The sequence below is a fragment of the Oncorhynchus gorbuscha genome, linkage group LG11 (assembly GCF_021184085.1).
Source record: "Oncorhynchus gorbuscha isolate QuinsamMale2020 ecotype Even-year linkage group LG11, OgorEven_v1.0, whole genome shotgun sequence".
Taxonomy (NCBI): Eukaryota; Metazoa; Chordata; class Actinopteri; order Salmoniformes; family Salmonidae; genus Oncorhynchus; species Oncorhynchus gorbuscha.
In genome coordinates, this window is record NC_060183.1 from 76,485,374 (window position 1) to 76,511,224 (window position 25,851).

The 25,851-nt window shown below is 41.8% G+C and overlaps 1 protein-coding gene across 7 annotated transcripts in view; it reads left to right on the forward strand.

The window, feature by feature from the left end:
* The window catches only part of nrg1 (neuregulin 1), a 180,252-nt gene that overhangs the window by 90,109 nt on the left and 64,292 nt on the right, over positions 1 to 25,851 (forward strand). For 5 of the 7 annotated variants that reach the window (XM_046290528.1, XM_046290529.1, XM_046290526.1 and 2 more), the window contains exons 2-3: positions 18,047 to 18,224; positions 19,804 to 19,925. In XM_046290528.1, the coding sequence (XP_046146484.1) occupies positions 18,047 to 18,224; positions 19,804 to 19,925 (300 nt within the window). Of the gene's footprint in view, positions 1 to 8,789; positions 9,040 to 18,046; positions 18,225 to 19,803; positions 19,926 to 25,851 lie in introns of those variants that run through there. The other 2 variants (XM_046290533.1, XM_046290534.1) reach the window with 2 other exon arrangements.

Sequence of the window (25,851 nt, forward strand, 5' to 3'; positions counted from 1 at the left end):
CAGATTACAGTACTCCTTTCTAGGATAGCACAGATTACAGTACTCCTATCTAGGCTAGCACAGGTTACAGTACTGCTGTCTAGGCTAGCACAGATTACAGTACTCCTTTCTAGGCTAGCACAGATTATAGTACTGCTGTCTAGGCTAGCACAGATTACAGTACTGCTGTCTAGGCTAGCACAGATTACAGTACTGCTGTCTAGGCTAGCACAGGTTAAGGTACTGCTGTCTAGGCTAGCACAGGTTACAGTACTGCTGTCTAGGCTAGCACAGATTACAGTACTGAAGTTGATGAAGAGTATGAACTAGCGGTGCTTTTACGAGTTTTAGGGACAAGATCACATATTGTACAGTAGATGAAGAGCTGCATTTGAATAATTAAGGTATGAGGGCATTCTTTTCCCACAGAGACAATCCTTCTCTTTTTAAGACTCTCACACCCACTCAGAGAAATGATATGCAGAATATATTCCACACACCATATCTTTATTTAGCCAGGATATATCTTTATTTAGCCAGGATAGTCCACTCAGTGATATTGTCACGGTTTTCCAGTGTTTTCCACAGAACTGTGCTCTAGAACTATACTGAGACAATAGCTTTCCCCTGGTATAAAACGGCTGAGAAACACTTATAGTGAACATGGTTTGGATCCTTGCAGAGAGCATCCAAAACATGCTGGCTAGTTTCAGTATGTGGCTCGAGAATTAAACAGCCTGAGAATTGAAATGTGTTTGATATGCTGCAACGATGAAGTAACATTCCTAACATTAGCTGAGAAGACGTAATAAAATACTAATAAACAAGATGATTCACTTCAATAGCTATGTAAGTTGCTGACTGTTGTTTCCCTGTTTACTTCATTATCTGTGAAATATGGGAACCCTTGACTCTCCAACTAAGCAAAAACAAACTGACGTCAAGAAATTGACGTCAATTTAGAAAAAAATAAAATTGGTCATCACTATTTGGTCATCCTCCAGCAAGCAAGTAGTATATGAATCATATACTACAGTGAGTACGCTCTGTTGTATGTAAGAGATTTTAGAGAGACAGAGATTTATAATGCAATATTGATACAAGTGTGTCTACTGAGCTGCAAGTGGACCCCAGAAAACCTATATTCCCTTTGGGTTATTTGTGCAATCGTGAGGCATATTTACGGCCGGGACGCCTAGGGACATGCAAGTATGTACATATATGCATTGCGACTGTGCATTAAAAATGCTAGGCTGGATATATGCAGCGAGGGCTTTTATGTGGTGGAATATTTTGTTGTTCGAGATATACCGTGTTTACTAAATAAACCCTAACAAACTTCCCTCTGGAACAGGCATCGAGAAAACACTTCAAGACAAGAAGTACACACATCATCGCGAGACATCTGGATCATCCCGGCAAAAAAAGAGTAGGAGTCTTTGATGATTCAGCTGTGCGCTCTTTTTCATTGAACTAAACGTTATAACACACTGAAGCATTAGTGGCGTGTTTAATGTTAGCCTCGTCACACACTCATAATATTTACAATGAGATACTTTAATAGTCGTCTTTGTGCTGTTCTTTTTGGCCGGCAGAGCCTTTTATGGAGGTAAAAAACTTAGACTACAACACCTGTGAAGTCAGTCTATTGATTTTCAACTCCCACGTGTTGTTCGAAAGAGCACTGACGAATTACCGAATCCAAGTCCAAGTTACACTGAAAACGTTTTGGTCTTTCTATGGTCGCAACCAAAACAAGTTGCAACCTAAAGTGCATCTTCCAAATGTGTTTATCTAATGTATGTCCACTCCACATGAGTTTCTGATTCAACCGTGATAATGCAATCCATTACAATGATCATCCCTCATTATCGTCACTATAAAGAGCATAGACCGTATACAGTCTCATATCAACAAAGCCCAAGCAACCCCAGTCAGGCTATTTATTTATGTCATTATTAACCTCTTCTGAACTCTGAATGTCCACACACCAAAGATGCGTGTGCAGTGTGTGGACATTCAAATGAGACACGTGAACTGAACACGTGGAGATATGTGGAGATATGTGGTGATATGTGGTGTGGTGGTATAAGACTGTATGACTTCCCAGAGGAGTGACACCGGCTGCATCCATAAGAAACCAGGATAGAAATCAAGAGAAATACTTTGATGTTCAAACATGTTCAAACAAGCTACAAGAAGTGAGTAGAGAGAAGCCACTCCTAGCAACTAAGAAAAAAGGAGCAGACAAAAATGCAGCATGATTAACCCTTTCAGGTAAGAATAGCTAATCAAGAGATTTACTGTGGTTATGGCAACAGAGCTTTTCATTATACAGCGTACTGTAGGTTGAACTTAGAAGACTTTTCAAGAATCGCTTCAGAATCGCCATTCCTGTCTAGGTACATGTTGGCATTAATTCACTGTCCTGAAGTAAGACACAACCCCTCACATGCTGTTCTCAATGAATGAATCATCAATCAAATCTGAGGCACACTTATTTGTAGCGTTTGTTTTGATTGGCTTTCTGCATGTAGGCGTCATGTTTACTCTGACGACACACACGGAAAGGCAACATTTCTGAGAAAAGGCACTTTGGAAATTTGGGGTCCACTTAAGTGCCTTGACCTCAGCACTATAAACTGTTTGGACAAAACAGCCGTCGTAGGTGAGGAAGATCCACCATGTACGCAGCTCGTTCAATCAGCGTGTTTTAGAGATGACAGAAAAGAACAGCTCACTCAGTCCTTCACGACTCAAGGCCTGGACTCCCTCCAGAATTTGATGCCACATAAAAAGAATGATGATTAAACCATTTAGGACCAAAAGGCTTCTCAACAGTTTTTACCCCCAAGCCATAAGACTCCTGAACAGGTAACCAAATGGTTACCTGGACTACTTGCATTGTGTGCCCCCCCCAACCAACCCCTCTTTTACACTGCTGCTACTCTCTGTTTATCATATATGCACAGTCACTCTAACCATACATTCATGTACATACTACCTCAATTGCCCTGACCAACCAGTGCTCCCGCACAGTGGCTAACCGGGCTGTCTGCATTGTCCCCCCCCCCCCAACCCCTCTTTTACGCTGCTGCTACTCTCTGTTCATCATATATGCATAGTCACTTTAACCATATCTACATGTACATACTACCTCAATCAGCCTGACTAACCGGTGTCTGTATTTGGCCTCGCTACTTTTATTGCCTCGCTACTGTATTTAGCCACGCTACTGTATTTAGCCTCGCTACTGTATTTAGCCTCGCTACTGTATTTAGCCTCGCTACTGTATTTAGCCACGCTACTGTATTTAGCCTCGCTACTGTATTTAGCCTCGCTACTGTATTTAGCCTTGCTACTTTATTTGGCCTCGCTACTGTATTTAGCCTCGCTACTGTATTTAGGCTCGCTACTGTGTTTAGCCTTGCTACTGTTATTTCTCACTTTTTACTGTTGTTTTTATTTCTTTACTTACTTATTGTTCACCTAATACCATTTTTTGCACTATTGGTTAGAGCCTGTAAGTAAGCATTTCACTGTTGTATTCGGCGCACGTGACAAATAAACTTTGATTTGATTTGATTTAACCTTTGACATGCATAGATAATAAGCTCACTATGAGTTCATAAGCGACTGTTTATTCAAAGGCAATTATTAAATTATGTTAACTACACCACACTGTATTTTGTCTGCTCAGTTTGCCAGATTTTGAGCAACCTTTCGCCCCCTGCTTTAAAAGTCATAAATGTCAATTAGCATTTACAATAGAGTGTTGCAACCGAGGACAGACAATTTTTACGCGCTACACGCTTCAGCACTCACAATAACAGCCGCTCTTAGCAGGGCAGAAATTTGCCGAACTGACTTGTTGGAAAGGTGGCATCCTATGACGGTGGCACTGAGCTCTTCAGTAAGGCTATTCTACTGCCAATGTTTGTCTATGGAGATTGCATTGCGGTGTGCTCAATTTTATAAACTGCTAGCAACGGGTGTGGCTGAAATAGACCAATCCACTCATTTGAAGGGGTGTCCACCAGTGGAGGCTGCTGAGGGGAGGACAGCTCATAATAATGGCTGGAATGGAGTAAATGGAACCATGTTTTTGATACCATTCCATTCACTCCGTTCCAGCCATTATTATGAGCCGTCCTCCCCGCAGCAGCCTCCACTGGTGTCCACGTACTTTTGTATATATAGTGTACTAGCAACTAGCATTTACGTTATTTCATACACGTATACAGTTGAATGTCCGCTACAAACAGCTGTCTGATTGTTCAAACGTAGGACCACATCAGCACAATAGGCCTGACAAATACTTGCTTTTTTTCAGATGTAATTTTTTTATGGACATGGTAAAATTCATTAGATGTCAGTGTTACAGCTATAATAAAACCATGCTAACAATGACAGGGAGTAAGACCACAGGCTTATTAAAACATTTTTAGAACTGCTGATAAAATTAATGGTTTCATTTATCTTCCAAGTCGATGATCTCAACAGTACACTATTACTAATAATGCTGATACGTTGATTTACCCATACCCAATGTTTTCCATCTCAAACGTCACGTTCAACACAATCTCTCCTGGATTTGTGTTTTTGTTATCAATTGAATTACAGCAGGTCGTATCACATAGAATCTCCCCCCTCTCTGTTCACCTCTCCCCTTCACCACCTCTACTCCCTCTCTCTCTCGCTTCCTCTCTGAGGTGCTTGCAGTTCGTTCTCTCACGGCTCATTGTTGACACATGCAGTGGGGGCCTTGTCGCTGTCCACAAGGCCTCAACTGTGGTCCACTAGTCCCATAAAACCAAGTGACTCCTTAGACTCCAGGTAATGTTCAGTAGGGCACAAGTAGCAAAACAGTTTGCAACAAAAAATGAAAATCTGTGTTCTTATTGAACATGTTCAGGTAGCTCTTCCTCCTTTCAGTTTTCTCACTGCTGAACACGACCCAGGTACCTCTTCCCCTTTCTGCCTCTGACTCACTGCCTCTGACTCACTGAAGAGGTACGTTTAGATTCAAAAGGGAATCATCCCCTTCACCTTCTCCTGCATAATCTCCCATCCCATATTGACACGACCAAGCCATACCTGGGAGTGCTACATTTATTATTGAAACAGACCCATTCATCCAACACCCACACTGAGCGAAACTGAGCAGAGATCAAAGAAGACCTGTGCAGCATTTTCAGCAACATGCTCCTGCTTGTCGGCACCAAAAGCATGTAAGGGGAGGCTATAGAATGACCAGTTGCCCGTGATTGTGTTCCCTCCAAATAGGATGTAAGGGCAGGCTATAGAATGACCAGTTGCCCGTGATTGTGTTCCCTCCAAATAGGATGTAAGGGGAGGCTATAGAATGACCAGTTGCCCGTGATTGTGTTCCCTCCAAATAGGATGTAAGGGGAGGCTATAGAATGACCAGTTGCCCGTGATTGTGTTCCCTCCAAATAGGATGTAAGGGGAGGCTATAGAATGACCAGTTGCCCGTGATTGTGTTCCCTCCAAATAGGATGTAACTGAGATTCTAGATGCTTGAAGTGGTAATTCAGTGTTACAGTTGTTTGGATTTCAGTGCTAGCGTGTTTGGATATTCATGACCAGTTATGACAGAAGGTTAGTCTGGAGACGTTATGTCAGGTCAAGTAGAAGTAAGGAATTACTGCTCCCAAACGTTATTGTTGTATAAAGGACATTTTCTAAAGAAGTACGAGTTATAAATCTTTATACTATTGTTCCAACAGGCCTTGTCTTGCCGTACTTGCAATGCTTCCTGCCAAAATACAGTAGGATTATGACTCAACAACTTGCACAACACAGTTCATTTTAACATTTTAGAATGTACTTAAAAAATCCTATTTCGAATGACACTCTGCTATAGTGAAAGTATTCACACCCTTTGACTTTGTCCACTTTTTGTTGTGTTACAGCCTACACACAATACCCCATAATGTCAAAGTGGAATTAATTTGTTACCAATTAATTAAAAATAAAATGCTGAAATGTCTTGTGTCAATAAGTATTCAACACCTTTGTTATGGCAATCTTAAATAAGTTCAGGAGTTTAAAAAAAGTCACACAATAAGTTTCATGGACTCTGTGTGCAATAGTGTTTAACATGATTTTTGAATGACTACCTCATATGTGTACCCCACACATAAAATTATCTGTAAGGTTGAGCAGTGAATTTCAAACACAGATTCAACCACAAAGACCAGGGAGGTTTTCCCATGCCTCGCAAAGAAGGGCACCTATTGGTAGATGGGTAAAAATAAAAAAGCAGACATTGAATATCCATTTGAGCATGTTGAAGTTATTAATTACACTTTGGATGATTTATCAATACACCCAGTCACTACAAAGATACATGTGTCCTTCCTAACTCAGTTTCCGGAGAGGAAGGAAACTGCCAATGGCCAATGGTGACTAAAACAATTACAGAGTTTAATAGCTGTGATAGGAGAAAACTGAGGATGGATCAACAACATTGTAGTTACTCCAGAATACTAACCTAAATGACAGAGTGAAAAATATTCCAAAACATGCATAAGGCACTAAAGTAAAATGAAAATGAACAATTAACTTTGTGTCATGAATGCAAAGCATTATATTTTGGGCAAATCCAACACAACACATCACTGAGTACCACTCTCCATATTTTGAAGCATGGTGGTGTCTGCATCATGTTACGGGTATGCTTGTCATCGGCAAGGACTAAAGCGATTTTTAAGATAAAAAGAAACGGAATAAAGCTAAGGACAGGCAAAATTCTAGAGGAAAACCTGATTCTGTCTGCTTTGCAACAGGTACTGGTAGAAAAGAATTCACCTTTCAGCAGGACAATAACCCAAAACACAAGGCCAAATATACACTGGAGTTGGTTACCAAGACGACATTGAATGTTTCTGAGTGGCCTAATTACAGTTTTGACTTAAATCGTCTTGAAAATCTATGGCAAGACTTGAAAATGGCTGTCTAGAAATGTTCAGCAACCAACTTGACAGAGCTTGAATAATTTAAACAAATAATAATGTGCAAATATTGTACAATCCAGGTGTGGAAAGCTCTTAGAGACTTACCCAGAAAGACTCACAGCTGTAATCGCTACCAAAGGTGATTCTAACATGTATTGACCCAGGGGTGTTAATACTTATATGAATAAGATATTTCTGTATTTCATTTTCAATAAAATGTGCAAACATTTCTAAAAACATGTTTTCACTTTGTCATTATAGGGTATTGTGTGTAGATGGGTGAGACATAAAAACATTTTGAATTCAGACTGTAAGATAGCAAAATGTGGAATAAGTCAAGGGGTATGAATACTTTCTGAAGGCACTGTATTTGGCCAATATTCATCCTGTTCCATCTCAAGATAGCAATTCATATTGAATATGGACTGATACAAGCTATGGCAGTGTGTTAAGGATAGTGCCACAATCATAATGTAAGTGTGATCTGTGGGGTTTTTCTCTGTACAGACATGGGGTTGAGTACGCTCCAGCAACCCCAAGCAGGAGGACGCTACTGACTAAAACTGATGGAACATTTCTGAATTGGTAGTATGTGGTGTCAAAGCCACCGTCATCCTATGACCCGATAGGAAATGTGACGCAAATGTGGGAAAATACATAATGGTTTTTACATGGAGCACATGTGCTCCTAAGTTGAAAAAATTAGGAGAACATAAAGAAACTTAGGAGCACAATGCCTAACATTTGGGGGTTTAATGATGAGAATTGCCAGCAATGACAAAATATAGGGTTAAAAAGCACAAGAAAACAGATTTTTTAAAATGTAGATGTAGCTACATTGGACCAATATGAATCCTAGTAAATTTTGAAACTCATCTCCTGAAGAATCTCTCCCTTTCCTTCTAGGGGCACTGATGCTTCCAAATTAAAATTCCAGGTAGCACAGCAAAATATTTAGGGGCATATGTGACCAAAGTGGTAGCACTGTAGACCACCCAAAACCCACATAATGATATCCAACTATATATATTCCTTAACCTGTGGTAAAAGACCAGGAAATTGAAGTTATGGCAACTGGCATGATATTGTCTAATGGTCTGGCCTTTCTACTTACTGATGTTGGGATAAACACTTTAAACAATATATAGAACTACAGTACGCTGGTATAATGACTAGCCTAACTTTATCTGGGACCTAATGATTTGTTAGCTTCAGCTCAGTGGGCAAAAGTGGTTTTGAGTTGTGTAGAGTAGACAATCAGAGTTCAATGTCTGGTCTGTTAACTTGAAGTGGTTACTTCACGTCTATCAGCTGCTAGGGTTGTAGTGGGTCAAAGGGAGGTGAAATGTAGGGCAGGTGGTTCAGCGAACCATGTGATCAGAAGGTTTAGTGTCTAGTGTGGTCTGTATAATGTACACTGTGTGAGGTGTGATAAGCCATAATGCTAGTGTCAGTGGTTGTCATATATCCAATGAAATGGATAATTGTAGTTTGCTCTTAGGTTAGGCTATTGGTCAGAAAATTTAATAATATTGCACAATCATCCATTTAGAATATTATAGCCTTCTGCTAACATATACAGATGGCCAACATGTTTTAATTGTCAGAGGTAGACCTACTTACAAAGCAAATGTTTGAAAAGGAAACAACATGACAAGTTATGCTTTACATCTGGCACATGGCAGGTGTACTTCAGACTATGTAACCAATTGTAGGAGTGGAAAATAGATTAATTCCTTCCCGAAATTATTTTTTACTCGCGCATTGTAAATCATAAGGCGTTACTTAGCGTGTAGGCTGTGTACGCTCCTCCCATCCAAGTTACCAAGATGTAGATGTAAACTTTCTTGCATACGAACCATTCCAGAGTTGACTGGAGTAACACTCACAGGAGAGCTGCAGGCAGACGACACTTTGGAAAATACTTCGGCGTTAGTTTTAAACAAGGAATTGATTTACTACACAGAATAAGACATGTCTGACCAGAAACAAGGGAAAGAAAGGGAGAGAGGTGGAAATAAAAAGGGTACAGGTAATAAGAAAGATAAAAAGGAGAAACCAACGGACAACTCTCCACCAGGTAAGTTGTCACTACTTTTGATTTCTTAATACGAAATAATTTATTAGCAAATGTAGGCCAACGTGAAGTTATGGCTACTTATGTAACGTTATCTATTCCAAGCCGGTGTTTCTGAAGTCGGTAGTCGAGGTGAGTGTTGCAGGTGTTTGAGTGACTGACGGTAACTCAAGGCCACGAGCCTACGAACTTTCAGTTCATGACTCACATTTGAGCAATTCTATTACGTCCAATGGAAACACATTTGTACATTATTCGAATATATAAATGATTTGCCTTGACTAAACTAGAGTAAGTTTAGTTGGATACAATTGTTGTTCCTTTCATAACCAGTTTTGTCTTCTTGGCTCACGTGACACACAATTTAGTGAAACTTTAGCAAAACTTCTGTTAATTATTTAATTGCATTGATTTGAATCAAGTTAAAGATTTTTTGGGGGCATTGCAATGTGGGTATTGAAAACTTTAATAGTTAAGTAGGCGCCCATCAAGACTCCTTTATATCACAGACCTGTGATTTGACCGGTGCAACCTATTTTAAATTCCTCATATACCTGATAAACTGTAGTTCCAAGTCAAAATGCATATCATTGATGCAAAGAAGTGGTATCTATCCATGGCTTTCTTTAACTGTCAGCCGTGGGAGTTAAATTTCTCAGAATTGCAATATCTATGTCAGATCATTGTTTAATACGGTGAACTTTCATGGCTAACAAAAGGAGTGGAAATATCTTGGCTTTGACACATAATCTTACGCAGCTTTGATCCATATTGTTTTGTTTCCTGCTTGAGGCAGTGTCCATTTGTTGGCAAATGTGGAGTAATTTGGGGGTCTTGGGGGAACGTCCTATTTGACAGGTGTTGGGTCAGTTTTTGCAAAGCTCAGTTATAGACAGCCCTATGCTGCTTTTATCCGCTTCTATTGATAGTTTTATTTGTACATATTCATAGATCTTTTGTCGACATGATGCTGAATGGAGTGCATTGGATTTGAAACGCCAGACTAAAATCTGTGTCCATATTGATAGATGACCTAACTGTGTTTTTTTTTGCCATATGAGGGTGAATATTGCACATTGTCAAAGCAGATTCCACTGTGATATACAGCACCAGTCAAAAGTTTGGACACTCCTACTCGTTCAAGGGGTTTTTCTTTATTTGTACTATTTTCTACATTGTAGAATAATAGTGAAGACATCAAAACTATGAAATAACACACATGGAATCACGTATTAACCAAAAAAGTGTTAAACAAATCAAAATATATTTTTTATTTGAGATTCTTCAAAGTAGTCACCCTTTGCCTTGATGACATCATTGCACAGTCTTGGCATTCTCTCAACCAGCTTCATGAGAAATGTTGTGTATCAATCATGTTCTAACTGTATAGTAACGTATTGTCCTGTGATCAACATGCACAGTAGTCTGAACGTACAGGTATAGAGAGGCGTAGTGCAAAGCATTGTTTGCTTGAGGCCTTTGACAATGCATAGTTTCAATTCGATACACCTTTTTTAAATTTTTCCTGCCCAAATACAGCATAGAGAGAATTCTGGCTAATGTATTCAGCACTGCAATAAAATACAGGGATGCCTTCAGCAGTCCAATGGCCACCTCATTCCTGTACTGAACAGTGATGCATCATAATTACTGACAGCGGTATATCAAACACATCCCTAGCAAAACTTTTCTGTTTGAAAATGGTGTAAATATGCAGCATTGTCTGATTAAAAAATATATATATATATATATTTGCACAGAAAAATACTTTGAAATGATTGACAATGACAGTGGGGTTTGGGACCATCTTACTGTATGGTCTCTCTCCTCTCTACCAGAATTACTTTGAAGACCATAACATCTGCCATATCTTTTAATGAAATGATAGAGAACTAAACCAAATGAGGGGGAAAACTCTGACGTAACTGGGCCAGTCGCAATAGTCTTGGGTCTGCTGGACAAGAAGCCTGGCCATGTCTGGACCGCTCAACTCCTGTCTGGGAAACGGTATTAGATCATGGAATTCCTCCCTTACTGGGGTACCATGGCTTGGAATGTTGACTGATCCGTGTAAATTTGCGGTTTGAAAAACGCGGAGGAGTTCCCCCAAAGGGAGCTCCTCCATGACATGGGGAAACAGCTGAAAAGTCTGGCCCGGAGTTAGCGGTGTCCCAACCCTGAGCAAACAAAGAGATGGGCATAAATTAAGTTATCCCCCCTTGCAGTTGTGCTCCCTCTATGCACTTTTATAGCCACAAGGTTAATTTTCAGACAAAATATGAATGGAAAATGGCTGTTTAATGAACTCTGTCCATGTTGTTTGGCTTGGTGCTGGTTTCTGATATTTTGGTGCTGGTGTCTGATATTTTGGTGCTGTAATGTGTCATTGACAAAAATATGAACGTAGATGTTCTCGTGACATGTATTTTACTGGACAGATGATCGGATCTTCCTCCCACAAAGAAATCTTTCATTCTAGCTAGGTTTCCATGGAATTGGCAACAGACTTTCATGCGAATATTCAAAAATCTGCATAACAACAATATTCCCCACCAGAAATGTTTCCATCAAATTGATAACTGTGCATGATGACATAGCGCACATAAAAGTACATTTTGCATTAAATTCCAATCTAACTAAATATAAAATGTGTGTGTATATATATATATATATATGTTTCCATCGCATGTTCAACTCTATTGATGGTTTTCTCACAACAGAATAGTGTGTTATGTTGCCAGTGTTCCCACTCTGGTCTTGGGCACATGTCGGGCTCTAGCCAACAGCTGGCAGATAGTGTGGGTATAGCCTACATGATGACATTATTATGGACAAAATGGCAGCCAAGTATCATGATCATGTCACCAGAATAAGAAGTCGATATTTATTAGAAAGGGGCATCATGCTGATCACCTTGGAGATGCAGGTTGCCTGGTGGTTAAGAGTGTTGGGCCAGCAACCAAAAGGTCGTTGTTTTGAATCCGTGAGCCGCCAAGGTAGGAAAATCTGTCATTCTGCCCTTGAGCAAGGCAGTTAACCCCCAACAACTGCTCCCCGGGCATCATGCGCCAATGATGTGGATGTCGATTTAAGGCAGCCCCTCGCACCTCTCTGATTCAGAGGGGTTGGGTTAAATGAGGAAGACATTTTCATTTGTGCAACTGACTAGGTATCCCCTTTCTCATTCACCACCGTGTGAAGTTCACAATTTATTTAACCTGTAGCCCAATAAACCGCTCGCTTTCCAGACAACGAGTCGTAGTGGGAGGACCACATAACATTTCTCGCACAATACATTTTACAGACACAAAAAAACTCCCACCTAGTGTATTTCGTTTTTATTTTTTACATTTGGACAGTTAACTTACAAATGTTATGTTTAAATCAGGCCTCTCATGCCTTTTAGTATACAACATATAAAATCTCTTATTTGTCCACTGTCTGCATTGTGACCAGTTTAGCTGGTCAAATCAAAGTTTATTTGTCACGTGCCCCAAATACAACAGGTTACAGTGATGAATACAACAACCTTACAGTGAAATGCTTACTTACAGGCTCTAACCAATAGTGCAAAATGGTATTAGGTGAACATTAGGTAAGTAAAGAAATAAAACAACAGTGAAAAATAACAGTAGCGAGGCTAAATACAGTAGAGGCTAAATACAGTAGAGGCTAAATACAGTAGAGAGGCTAAATACAGTAGAGAGGCTAAATACAGTAGAGAGGCTAAATACAGTAGAGAGGCTATAAAAGTAGCGTGACTACATACAGACACCGGTTAGTCGGGCTGATTTGAGGTAGTATGTACATATGGTTAAAGTGACCATGCATATATGATGAACAAAGAGTAGAGGTAGCGTAAAGAGGGGTTGGCAAGTGGTGGGTGGCGGGACACAATGCAGACAACCCGGTTAGCCAATGTGCGGGAGCACTGGTTGGTCAGGCCAATTGGGGTAGTATGTACAATAATGTATAGTTAAAGTGACTGTGCATATATGATAAACAGAGAGTAGCAGCAGTGTAAAAGAGGGGTTGGTTGGGGGGGGCACACAATGCAAATAGTCCAGGTAGCCATTTGACTACCCATTCAGGAGTCTTATGGCTTGGGGGTAGAAACTGTTGAGAAGCCTTTTTGTCCTAGACTTGGCACTCCGGTACAGCTTGCCATGCCTTAGTAAAGAGAACAGTCTATGACTGGGGTGGCTGGGGTCTTTGACAATTTTTAGGGCCTTCCTCTGGTGTCCTAGATGGCAGGCAGCTTAGCCCCAGTGATGTACTGGGCCGTATGCACTACCCTCTGTAGTACCTTGCAGTCGGAGGCCAAACAGTCGCCGTACCAGTCAGTGATGCAACCATTCAGGATGCTCTCAATGCCTCGCTATATGCAAATTATTTGACAGATTCTTTCAAAATATTATTTATTTATTTTTGGCGTAACAATTAATGATGCCATAAGTCAATGATGCTAATAGTCAATGATTTGAAGCTGGTATAATGATCATTTAAATTATTTGACTGTGCAGGTCTGTTTTATATCCAGACAAAATGTGTTCCTGGCTTTACTTTACTGACTTTATTGTCCCCATGGGGAAATGTAGTTGCAATGTCATTAAATACAGTAGACATCAAATTGACAATACAGATGTTAATAAATTACATATAGTATATACCGATGAAAGAAGACTAGCCTGCTGGCCTCACTGGTTGGATAGAAACTGTTTACAAGGGATATCACACCTTACACAAATTATTGTCTTGTTCTGTTTAGTTCTAACTACCTCAAAATCAGATCACAATGTGTCACTTTCTTTTAAATTGTCTACACCTGTCTAAACATGTTCGCACAGTGTGGACAAGATCAGGACAAAGGGTGCATGTTCGCACAATGTGGACAAGATCAGGACAAAGGGTGCATGTTCGCACAGTGTGGACAAGATCAGGACAAAGGGTGCATGTTCGCACAGTGTGGACAAGATCAGGACAAAGGGTGCATGTTCGCACAGTGTGGACAAGATCAGGACAAAGGGTGCATGTTCGCACAGTGTGGACAAGATCAGGACAAAGGGTGCATGTTCGCACCAGGTATAAATAAAAGGTTAAATAAAAGGTATAATTTAACGAGGCTAGTCAGTTAAGAACAAATTATTTTTTACAATGACTGCCTACCCCGGCCAAACGCTCTTCTAAACTGGACGACGCTGGGCCAATTGTGCACCACCTGATCACGGCCGGTTGTGATACGCCTCTTTCACTGAGATGCAGTGCCATAGACAGCTGCGCCATTCGGGAGCTCTTATGGTTCATTTGATTAGTTTTATGACTGTTGCTTATTAATCCACTCTCCTGAAATGAATGTAACAGTGCGCTAACAGTTATAGAAATGTAGCCTAAAGTGTTAGCCTACGGGCCCTTCTCCCTAGTCCAGTCATGACTCAGAGCACTGCCTCTATTGGTCACAGGAAGCACCACTAAGAGGATTAGGCTGAAACGAGAAGCACTCAAACATGCAACTACGTGTACAGTATTGTTTTGTCTGAGCTCATATTTTCTTTCAGTAATGTGCTGTATTCCAGGTATTTTTTGTCAGCCTCTTCCTCCTCAGTGTCTCCTTAGATGTCTGCCTATTTTCACAGGCGTAACATCATGAGAATATTAGAGTCCACTGTCATTTAAAAAACTAAACATTTTTCGATTATCTGTGAGAACAGAGCTTTTATCTAAGCTTTTCAACAATTGGGAATGTTAAAGTTAAGTGTCAACACCTTGACACAAAAGGGCTCATGTTTCTTGTTTTGCACGAAGGCTATAATTACTTTTCCTCTAATACTCAATTAATTCTGTCTAATTTCTTATCAGATTAAATATTTTCTTTTAAAGGAAAAGTTCCGGTTTGGGTTGGGCTCCTGCTCTCAGAAAATGATCATTAGGGAAGTGAAAGTATAGCTGCTCTGACTAAGGGAGTTTCCCTTTGCAAACAAAAGGGCATGAATGAACACACACATTCCCTTTTGTGCCCCACTGATTTAGGTGGGAAACCCTTGTGTGATTCCCTTTAAGCTTTGCCCGGTTCAGGTGCTGTGAGCTCTGTTGAGGTTGAGCAACAGTTGTGTAATAATGACAGACCTGCCCAGAAATGAATGGGGTTTAACCCAGCCCAGAGAGATTGCAGCGTGTCTGGGTCCAGCGTCTCCAGAGAGCTCTCGTAACGTACCTGTGTCAATTATCTGTTCCTTCAAAGAACACCTGGAGTTTGTAACCATGGAGATAATATTCAGTCAAGCATTTGGATTTAGACTTTAACTCTCTAATAATGAATTGACATTTAATGCACATATTTTTGTAAGATGTTAACTTCTGGCTCGGTTGATGAGTTTGACTCACTTCTGACACCATGTTTTGATCTTAGTCAGATATAACTGTACTGCGCAGCAGAGCATGAGCAAATGGCTCAGGTTCAAAATGTTAGTGTTCAATTTAGTGATACCCTGATCTACAGTTGAAGTCGGAAGTTTACATACACCTTAGCCAAATACATTTAAACTGTTTCATTAAAAAAAAACAAAAAAAATTAATCCCCTGTCTTAGGTCAGTTAGGATCACCACTTCATTTTAAGAATGTGAAATGTATTTTATCGCATTCCCACTGGGTCAGAAGCTTACATACACTCAATTAGTATTTGGTAGCATTGCCTTTAAATTGATTAACTTGGGTCAAATGTTTCGGGTAGCCTTCCACAAGCATTCCTCCTGACAGGGCTGGTTTAATTGAGTCAGGTTTGTAGGCCTCCTTGCTCGCACACGCTTTTTCAGTTCTGCCCACAAAGGATAGGATTGAGGTCAGGGCTTTGTGATGGCCACTCCAATACCTTGACTTTGTTGTCCTTAAGCCAATTTTCCACAACTTTGGAAGTATGCTTGGGTCATTGTCCATTTGGAAGACCCATTTGCGACCAAGCTTTAACTTCCTGTTGCTTCAATATATCCACATAATTTTCATGATGCCATCTATTTTGTGAAGTGCACCAGTCCCCCCTGCAGCAAAGCACCCCCACAACATGATGCTGCCACCCCTGTGCTTCACGGTTGGGATGGTGTTCTTCGGCTTGCAAGCCTCCCCCTTTTTCCTCCAAACATAACAATGATCATTATGGCCAAACAGTTCTATTTTTATTTCATCAGACCAGAGGACATTTCTCTAAAAAGTATGTTCTTTGTCCCCATGTGCAGTTGCCTTTTTATGGTGGTTTTGGAGCAGTGGCTTCTTCCTTGCTGAGCGGCCTTTCAGGTTATGTTGATATAGGACTTGTTTTACTCTGGATATAGATACCTTTGTACCTGTTTCCTCCAGCATCTTCACAATGTCCTTTGCTGTTGTTCTGGGATTGATTTGCACTTTCCTCACCAAAGTACGTTAATCTCTAGGAGACAGAACGCACCTCTTTCCTGAGCGATATGACGGTTGCGTGGTCCCATGGTGTTTATACTTGCATTTTATTGTTTGTACAGATGACTGTGGTACATTCAGGTGTTTGGAAATTGCTCCCAAGGATGAACCAGACTTGTGGAGGTCTTTTTTCTGAGGTCTTGGCTGATTTTTGTTTTGGGGGGGGGGGGTTTCCCATGATGTCAAGCAAAGAGGCACTGAGTTTGAAGGTAGGCCTTGAAATACATCCACAGGTACACCTCCAACTGACTCAAATGATGTCAATTAGCCTATCAGAAGCTTATAAAGACATGACCTAATTTTCTGGAATTTTCCAAGCTGTTTAAAGGCACAGTCAACATAGCGTATGTCAACTTCTGACCCACTGGAATTGTCATACAGTGAAACAATCTGTCTGTAGACAATTGTTGGAAAAATGACTTGTGTCATGCACGAAGTAGATGTCTAACCGACTTGCCAAACTATAGTTTGTTAACAAGAAATTTGTGGAGTGGTTGAAAAATGAGTTTTAATGACGTAAGTGTTAATAAACTTCCGACTTCAACTGTAGTTATTGCTGAAACATCAGGCCCTACCTGACCCTAATCCGATGTATAATGATAAGCTAGGGTCATGTAGCAGAGCTCTAGCACATAGTGCAATGATACACTTATTTGCAAGTTCATTCTCAACAATGCTGCATAAAATAATAATAATCAAAAGGAATGATGAATTCCTAGATGAGTGGAAGTTTTCTCAGTCAGTCGAGGCACTAACTGCCAGTCATTGGGTGGCGAGTCATCTGTCCTTGCATTAGCCTAATTCCTTAGTAATTACTTTTTTCGACAGCTGCACTGATGAACCATTACTCAGATGCATGTTCTGGTGTCCCATTTCATATAGTTTTCTTTGAGTAAAGCATTGTTGGGATGTTTCTGCTGCTTCGTTAATGAATGAATACTGCTGGTGAATGGTGGCGTACAGAACAGTGGGTTGGCAGGTTATTCCAGATTAGTTCCCTTCCTCATGATGGAGTGGTGGTCTTCTGTTCCTGTTGTTGAATACCCTGTGGATTGTGACAATCGACTAATGCCTTCCTTCCTTGACAGGCCCAAACATTGATTTCTAAATATCCTACTAACAAGTGATGCCTCGTACTGCACATTGACTAGGCCTAATTTTCAGTAATCACCATTTGTACAGCAATCCAATTTTTGCTTGAGGATTAAAGTGGTTGTACAGAATGTTTGCCTCTGGGGGTGCTCTTGAGCTTCAATGGGTTTTTATAGGTCCCCCCCATCTACCCAGGGAGGTTACTACACCCCTCCAATGACAATAACAAGTGAAATCCAACAGTAGCCTGCCCATCAATGTGTATATTTTTGCTATTTTGAAAATCTTTCTTACATTTTTCCACTGATACAATGGTGTCGTTAGTGAAGTGAACCTGTTTTTTGTAATGTTAAAAAAAAAACTTTTTGAAGGAGAACGGTGCTACCCATTCTGCCTCTCTCAGACAGGAAGTGAACCTGTTTCGACCTGCTGTACTAACTGCTGTTGTGTGACTGACCTGGTTCTGTGTTGCAGCTGAGCCCAAGCTGAAGGAGATGAAGAGTGTGGAGGTCGTGGAGGGGATGAAGACATTCTTGAAGTGCGAGCTCGGAGCGGGGAACCCAGCCCCCAAATTCAAGTGGTACAAGGAGGGGGTCGATTTAGCCAACATCAAGAACAAACTCAAAGGCACGAAGTTAAAAAGAAAGAAAGAGTAAGTACCTCCTCGTAAATCCGTTATAAGTTTTGAGTTCTTAATAAGTTCATAGTACTTATATCCTGTCCTTCAAAATTGTAAATGTATCTGATTAGAAGGTGACATATGCAGAATCTGGCTGACAGTTGCAGCGAGGAATGATTCATGACTTGGTAGCTTTTGGTTCTCGCTGAGGTGGCGTTATTTACACCCACAGCCACCTCTATAGTCTCCAGCACGCCTCTGGTGGTGTCTGACGGGGGCTCGACACCTGCCCCATCACCTCTCTGCCATATCAAATTGTATTAGTCACATGCGCCGAATACAATACACCTTACAGTGAAATTCTTACTTATGAGCCCCTAACCGACAATGAAGTTAAAAAAATACAAATAAGAATAATAAATAAAAGTAACAAGTAATTAAAGAGCAACAGTAAAATAACAATAGTGAGACTATATACAGGGGGGTACCAACACAGAGTCAATGTGCTGTTAGTTGAGGTAATATTTAGGTAGAGTTATTAAAGTGATTGATGTATAGATGATAACAGAGGGTAGCAGGGGTGTAAATGAAGGGGGGGGGCAATGCAAATAGTCTGGGTAACCAGACATAGACTTGGCGCTCCGATGCCACTTGCCGTGCGGTAGCAGAGAGAACAGTCTATGGCTAGGGTGGCTGGAGTCTTTGACAATATTTAAGGCCTTCCTCTTACACCGCCTGGGATAGAGGTCCCGGAGGCCATGCAGCTTGGTCCCAATGATGTACTGGGCCGTTCGCACTACCCTCTGTAGTGCCTTGTGGTTGGGAGGCTGAGTAGTTGCCATACCAGGCAGTGATGCAACCAGTCAGGAACCTTTTGAGGATCTAAGGACCCATGCAAAATCTTTTCAGCCTCCTGAGGAGGAATATGTTTTATCGTGCCATCTTCACGACTGTCTTGGTGTGCTTGGACCATGTTAGTTTGTTGGTGATGTGGACACCAAGAACTTGAAGTTCTCACTCCACTGCAGCCCCGTTGATGAGAATGGGGTGTGTGCTCGGGCCTCTTTTTCCTGTAGTCCTCAAGCATCTCCTCTGTCTTGATCATATTGAGGGAGAGGGTGTTGTCCTGGCACCACACTGCCAGGTCTCTGACCTCCCCCCTATAGGCTGTCTTGTCGTTGATCAGGCCTACCACTGTTGTGTCATATGCTTGTTTAGAAGATGAGGCTCATATAATTCCATCACAAAAGGGCCCATATTCATAAAGCCTCTCAGAGTAGGAGTGCTGATCTAGGATCAGGTCCCATCTGTCCTCATAATCACATAATCACTTCTACTCTGAGATGCTTTTAAGAATACAGACCCTGGTCAAGTCCATTGAATCCTAAATAGTGTCATTTTTCATTTGGAATTAACAAGACCCAGCGTTCATACTAAGTGGAGAATAACTCCATAGTTCCCCAGTATCAACACATTGAACCCAGAAATGGTTTCAAATCATCTGTTTTAAGTGTCGTGCTCAGGCCTCTATGTACTGTATATACAGTAGATGGAATACTCTGGTCATGCTCATTGAAACATGTTTCATCCCAAATGTGTCTGTCTCTGACAGAGGGAAAGTCTCTGAGCTCCACTTCAAGAAAACCACTGATGCACACGCTGGCTCCTACACATGCGAAGCCATCAACAACCTGGGAAAAACCAGCACCGTCGGCAACGTGACGCTCCTCCACGGTAAGACCATTCATAAACAATGTTTAACCTTAAGTTGACTTGATTGCTTCATGACAGCTAATTGCAGAGGTAGTATGTGAGAATGTGCGTGTTGTATTCATGGGGATTTGTGACTGAATTAGTAGCATTGAGGTGTCTCTCCTCAGGGTCAGACTGGAGATGATGTGGAGGTTAGGGTCCTCTAGGTGGGGGGCTAGGGGTCCTTCAGGTGGGGAAGCTAGGGGTCCTATAGGTGGAGGGGGCCTAGAGGTCCTTTAGGTGGGGAAGCTAGGGGCCCTCTAGGTGGGGGGGGCTAGGGGTCCTTCAGGTGGGGAAGCTAGGGGCCCTTTAGGTGGGGGGCTAGGGGCCCTTTAGGTGGGGGGGCTAGGGGCCCTTTAGGTGGGGGGGGCTAGGGGCCCTCTAGGTGGGGGGGCTAGGGGCCCTCTAGGTGGGGGGGCTAGGGACCCTCTAGGTGGGGGGGCTAGGGACCCTCTAGGTGGGGGGGCTCGGGACCCCCTCACACATCAGAGGGTTTTGACCTGACACTGGGTTTCTCTGAGGGAGAGCGGGCTCTTTACCTTGTGGTCGTACATGCTCCTCACTGGCATTTTGGTCAATAGGGGGCAGCTGGCATTTCAAACCTGCCGTTTCAGCTTAGTGGTACAACACAACCCTTACCAATCCAGGCTAAAAAGGGCCTTTATTGTAAGCTGTTCACAGATTCAACACCACAGGTAAGTCTGCACATTTTAAGAGTTTGATTGTAAAACACGTTTTACAAGTTGTGGTATACATATTGCAGCATGTTATAACGTTTTAAGTCGTCACAAGATGTGGAAATACAGGTATAAACGGTGATGGTGTAACTTGCCCAAAGCGCGTACAGTCTGTTCTGCGCGAGAGCAACTACTCCTTATGTGCCTCTTCTCGCCCCGCCGGTTTGCCAGTCTTGCCAAAAAACACTGACGTTAATCAACTTCTGACTGATGGAGGAAAAAAATCCCGGGGCCGTTAATATCGCAGACAGGTAAATGCTTGATGCCTCCAAGTCTAATCCTCTCCACTCACACACCATTTTGCGACATTGCAAGAGTGATCAGTATGCGGGCCAGTTTAAAGCAGCCACTTAATCACTTCTTTCAATTAGCCAGTAGTACCTCTCTGAACGGCTGCCAATGGAGAGAAAAGAGCCATGTCAGCCACCTCTTGACTGAGGAGTTAGCAGCCCCTGGAAGCCATCTATGATCACAGCTAGTTAGCTCTGTTCCATGTGCACAGCTGGGAGAATGAATCAGTCACTCATTGTGTATCTTTTGTATTCTGTTGCTGGCATTGCAGGCAGATATGATATGATATTATCCTGGTCTGCAGTATCTTGTCAAGTCTCATTCTCTAATCACATTAAGCCTACTGATACACACAGACAGATCTGATTGCATGGCCAAGGTTAGCAACACATGAGCACATCTGATATCTATGAGAACATACTGGGTTATCAGCTTTGACATGCTTCCTGTCTGTTGGCCTCCTTGTTGTACATAACCAAGTTCTTGTCTGTGCCACAGTTTCTGCTTTAGCTGTACTCTGGTGAATTTGGTTAACTCTGCATGCAAATGAATTCCTGGGGTGATTTTTAGTAATGTAATGTCTCCTTCATTTGCTGCTTCCTATTTATTACTCGCACAATGGCAACTTGAAATAACGGTCTGTCCACTTGAAATATTGGTCTGTCCACTTGAAATATTGGTCTGTCCACTTGAAATATTGGTCTGTCCACTTGAAATATTGGTCTGTCCACTTGAAATATTGGTCTGTCCACTTGAAATATTGGTCTGTCCACTTGAAATATTGGTCTGTCCTCTTGAAATATTGGTCTGTCCACTTGAAATATTGGTCTGTCCACTTGAAATATTGGTCTGTCCACTTGAAATATTGGTCTGTCCACTTGAAATATTGGTCTGTCCACTTGAAATATTGGTCTGTCCACTTGAAATATTGGTCTGTCCACTTGAAATATTGGTCTGTCCACTTGAAATATTGGTCTGTCCACTTGAAATATTGGTCTGTCCACTTGAAATATTGGTCTGTCCTCTTGAAATATTGGTCTGTCCACTTGAAATATTGGTCTGTCCTCTTGAAATATTGGTCTGTCCACTTGAAATATTGGTCTGGCCTCTTGAAATATTGGTCTGGCCTCTTGAAATATTGGTCTGGCCTCTTGAAATATTGGTCTGGCCTCTTGAAATATTGGTCTGGCCTCTTGAAATATTGGTCTGGCCTCTTGAAATATTGGTCTGGCCTCTTGAAATATTGGTCTGGCCTCTTGAAATATTGGTCTGGCCTCTTGAAATATTGGTCTGGCCTCTTGAAATATTGGTCTGGCCTCTTGAAATATTGGTCTGGCCTCTTGAAATAACGGTCTGGCCTCTTGAAATAACGGTCTGGCCTCTTGAAATAACGGTCTGTCCAGTCTTTCTCACATAAAGTCTCTCAGGCTAGGGTACAACAGAGAAATAATTAGTATACTTCAGTTTTTGCTGGGTATTACTCAGTTTTGCAGTGTAATGTGAAGGATTTTAACCTAATCACCTTCAAGTCTGTTGAAGACGTTTGTACCCAGTGGGAAGAAGTGCCCACTTTTGCCCACTAGGTATTCGGCAGGGGTTTGTGGTGGTGGCCTGAGGAACCCTGATCTAATGGAATGTGGACTTAAACTCCTTTACAGACTTCCTATGAAAAATGAATGGATGTCCTAAAAATTCTCGCAGTACATGTTTTGTTGCGGCACTAGCAAGGCCCTTTCCTAAACAAGCATGTCCCTGCTACTCCGTCCGCCCGTTCTGCATCTATTTACAGTGATTAGCTGGTTGCTCTCAGCTAGCTCATTTTGATGCTAATTAGGTTTTGGGAGCTAACGTTTGCGGTCGAGCAGTTTGATATTACTAACGTGTATTTGCAGTGTTATTCTATTCTCTGGGCAAAATGTGTGATTGACCTCCACTGTAATAGAAATAACCCACTCTGAAATCCTCTCGATGTTCCTCTAAGCTCTACAAGGTTGTGTGACTTGGTCTCTGGCTTCTCTACCTAGTTAAATATCAGGCTCTTACCGTAAACCTATCATGAGATACATTTTGATTGTCATAGTTACATGGTTAGCAACTAATTATCATTACAGTGTGCTCTGTGCGGCTACTACAATGTGCAGGCAGGAACTGTATACAGTACGTAAATAAGCAAGGTAAATGAAGGACTTCATGTTGCATCAGGAATGTCTCTTTGTGCTGTGTGTTTATTCATTACATTTTGTTTTGCATGAACTATTATTAACTCACCTTGACTGTATTGTTACCTGAACACTTTTTAATTTTGGAGCCAGTTCTCTCTGGTTTCAAGGAGCCCTACTGTTTTGCGAGGGCATTTTTGGCACTTTGAGTGATGATCTCCATACTGTGCAGTGTGGTAATGGAATTGCCTACTGAGAGGGTGTAGAGTGGCCAGATTCCCAAGGGTAACAATCGACTGTGGATAACCTTGACATGCACAGACAGATGCACCCGTGTGTGTGTGTGTGTGTGTGTGTGTGTGTGTGTGTGTGTGTGTGTGTGTGTGTGTGTGTGTGTGCCCGTGGTAATCCCAGACTGTTTCCCTTATAACAAGGATACACAATAATGGCAAAAACAAATGTCAGGTGATGTCTTAAACAAGATTAAAAAGACAGTCGACTAGAGTCCCTGGATTGGATCTCAGCCAGAGCTGCCATTTTGTCCTCTGTCATCTCCCTTCAATGAATAAACATTGGCATATATTCTCCTCTATTAGTTCATAGTGATAATACAGGCCTTGGGGTCGACACGCCATTGATTTGGGTGCTTATGTCTGCGTAGTTTCCCCTCAAGCTTCACCATTTAACTAGCCCTTTTCTTACAACTTGAAAGCTCAGGCCATCACTAGCTCATCCATGGTCACCCTCCTCTGTGTTAGCAGGGGCTTTTCATTTGTTTACCTTTTTTTAAAGGAAGTCATTTCTCAGTGTTTCCAGGGACATAATGACCCTCATTAGCCAATTGTAGCAGGAAATTGATGAGGCTTGATCAGAGACGGCGTAGCATTGGAAGGTCACACAGAATGTGAAAAGCATGTTGGTCTCCTCCTCAAATAGTTTGAATAAAATTTGTCCTGTTCACCAAAAATCTTCATAACATTAGGTTTTGACATTTTGTCGAGATATTCTCTCTTTTTCAGACTTTTTCCACACTTCAGGTAGGAGTGATGGTCCCATACTGTGCCATCTGACTCATCAAAATTTGGAATGGGTTCAAAACAAAATTGCCCTTAAAAAATATACTGCCCTTAAAAAGGCTGTTTTGAACATCCACGAAATGTATGGATATTGATTTAAATGAACACGTCTTTTTAATCTGGACAGATGGTTGGAACGAGGGTAGGGGGAAATGGGCTCAGTTTTATAAAGTGGTGAGTGAGCTGACATTGCAGTTGGCGGAAAATGAATGGCTCGCGGCTTGGATTGGGCTGGCAGAATTCAGTCAGTCAGAATAAGTCAGTTCAGAACAAATTCTTATTTTCAATGACAGCCTAGCAACAGTGGGTTAACTGCCTGTTCAGGGGCAGAACAACAGATTTGTACCTTGTCAGCTCGGGGATTCGAACGTGCAACCTTTCGGTTACTAGTCCAACGCTCTAACCACTAGGCTACCCTGCCGCCCCTGTATACAGGGGGGTAGCGGGACAGAGTCAATGTGTGGAGGCACCGGTTAGTCGAGGTATTTGAGGTAATATGTACATGTAGGTAGAGTTATTAAAGTGACTATGCACAGATGATAACAGAGAGTAGCAGTGGTGTAAAAGTGTGTGTGTGTGTGTGTGTGTGTGTGGGCGGGGGGGCACTATGTAAATAGTCTAGGTAGCCATTGGATTAGATGTTCAGGAGTCTTGTGGTTTGGGGGTAGAAGCTGTTTAGAAGCCTATTGGAACTAGACTTGGCACTCCAGTACCGCTTGCTGTGCGGTAGCAGAGAGAACAGTCTATGACTGGGGTGGCTGGAGTCTTTGACAATTTTTAGGGCCTTCCTCTGACACCGCCTTGTAAAGAGGTCCCGGGTGGCAGGAAGCTTGGCCCCAGTGATGTACTGGGCCGTACACAATACCCTCTGTAGTGTCTTGCGGTCGGAAGCCGAGCAGTTGCCATACCAGGCAGTGATGCAACCGCTCTCGATGGTGCAGCTGTAGAACCTTTTGAGGATGAGGACCCATGCCAAATCTTTTCAGTCTGATTGTGGAATAGGTTTTGTCGTGCTCTCTTCGTGACTGTCTTGGTGTGCTTGGACCATGATAGTTTTTTGATAATGTGGACACCAAGGAACTTGAAGCTCTCAACCTGCTCCACTACAGCCCCGTCGATGAGAATGGGGGCGTCTTTGGTCCTCTTTGTCAATTAGTTTTTGCCCGGCCATGTGTGTTCATGCCTAATTTGAAAATAAAACAATCTGAAATACTTATGGAGACATTTTCTTATGTTCGAAGAAGGCAATGGGATGCCGAAAACCCCAGTAAATTACTGGGGAGCTTGTGTATAGAGTGTGACTCTTATTTGTATAGCCTACAGTTTACTCTTCACACCTCTACTATCTGTTTTGGGTGTACGCCAGCTCATGCATTTCACTTGACATTTCTAACGTGAAACAATATTTGTGTGTCTTGTCACACAATGTGTTATCCAGGCCTGCTATATTCTCATTGTGCTGGATAGAACGTTTCTAAAGCCTTGTCACTCTTCCAAGCAACAGTTTACTCGTACAACGTCTCAATATGGTGAGGGATTTTTAAATATTTTTTAAACAGGAACATGAACATCTGTGTTCAGGTTAGCGGCGTTACATGCTGTAAGACCGGTCTGGAGCACATGACCGGGCAATAAGCAGATGTTG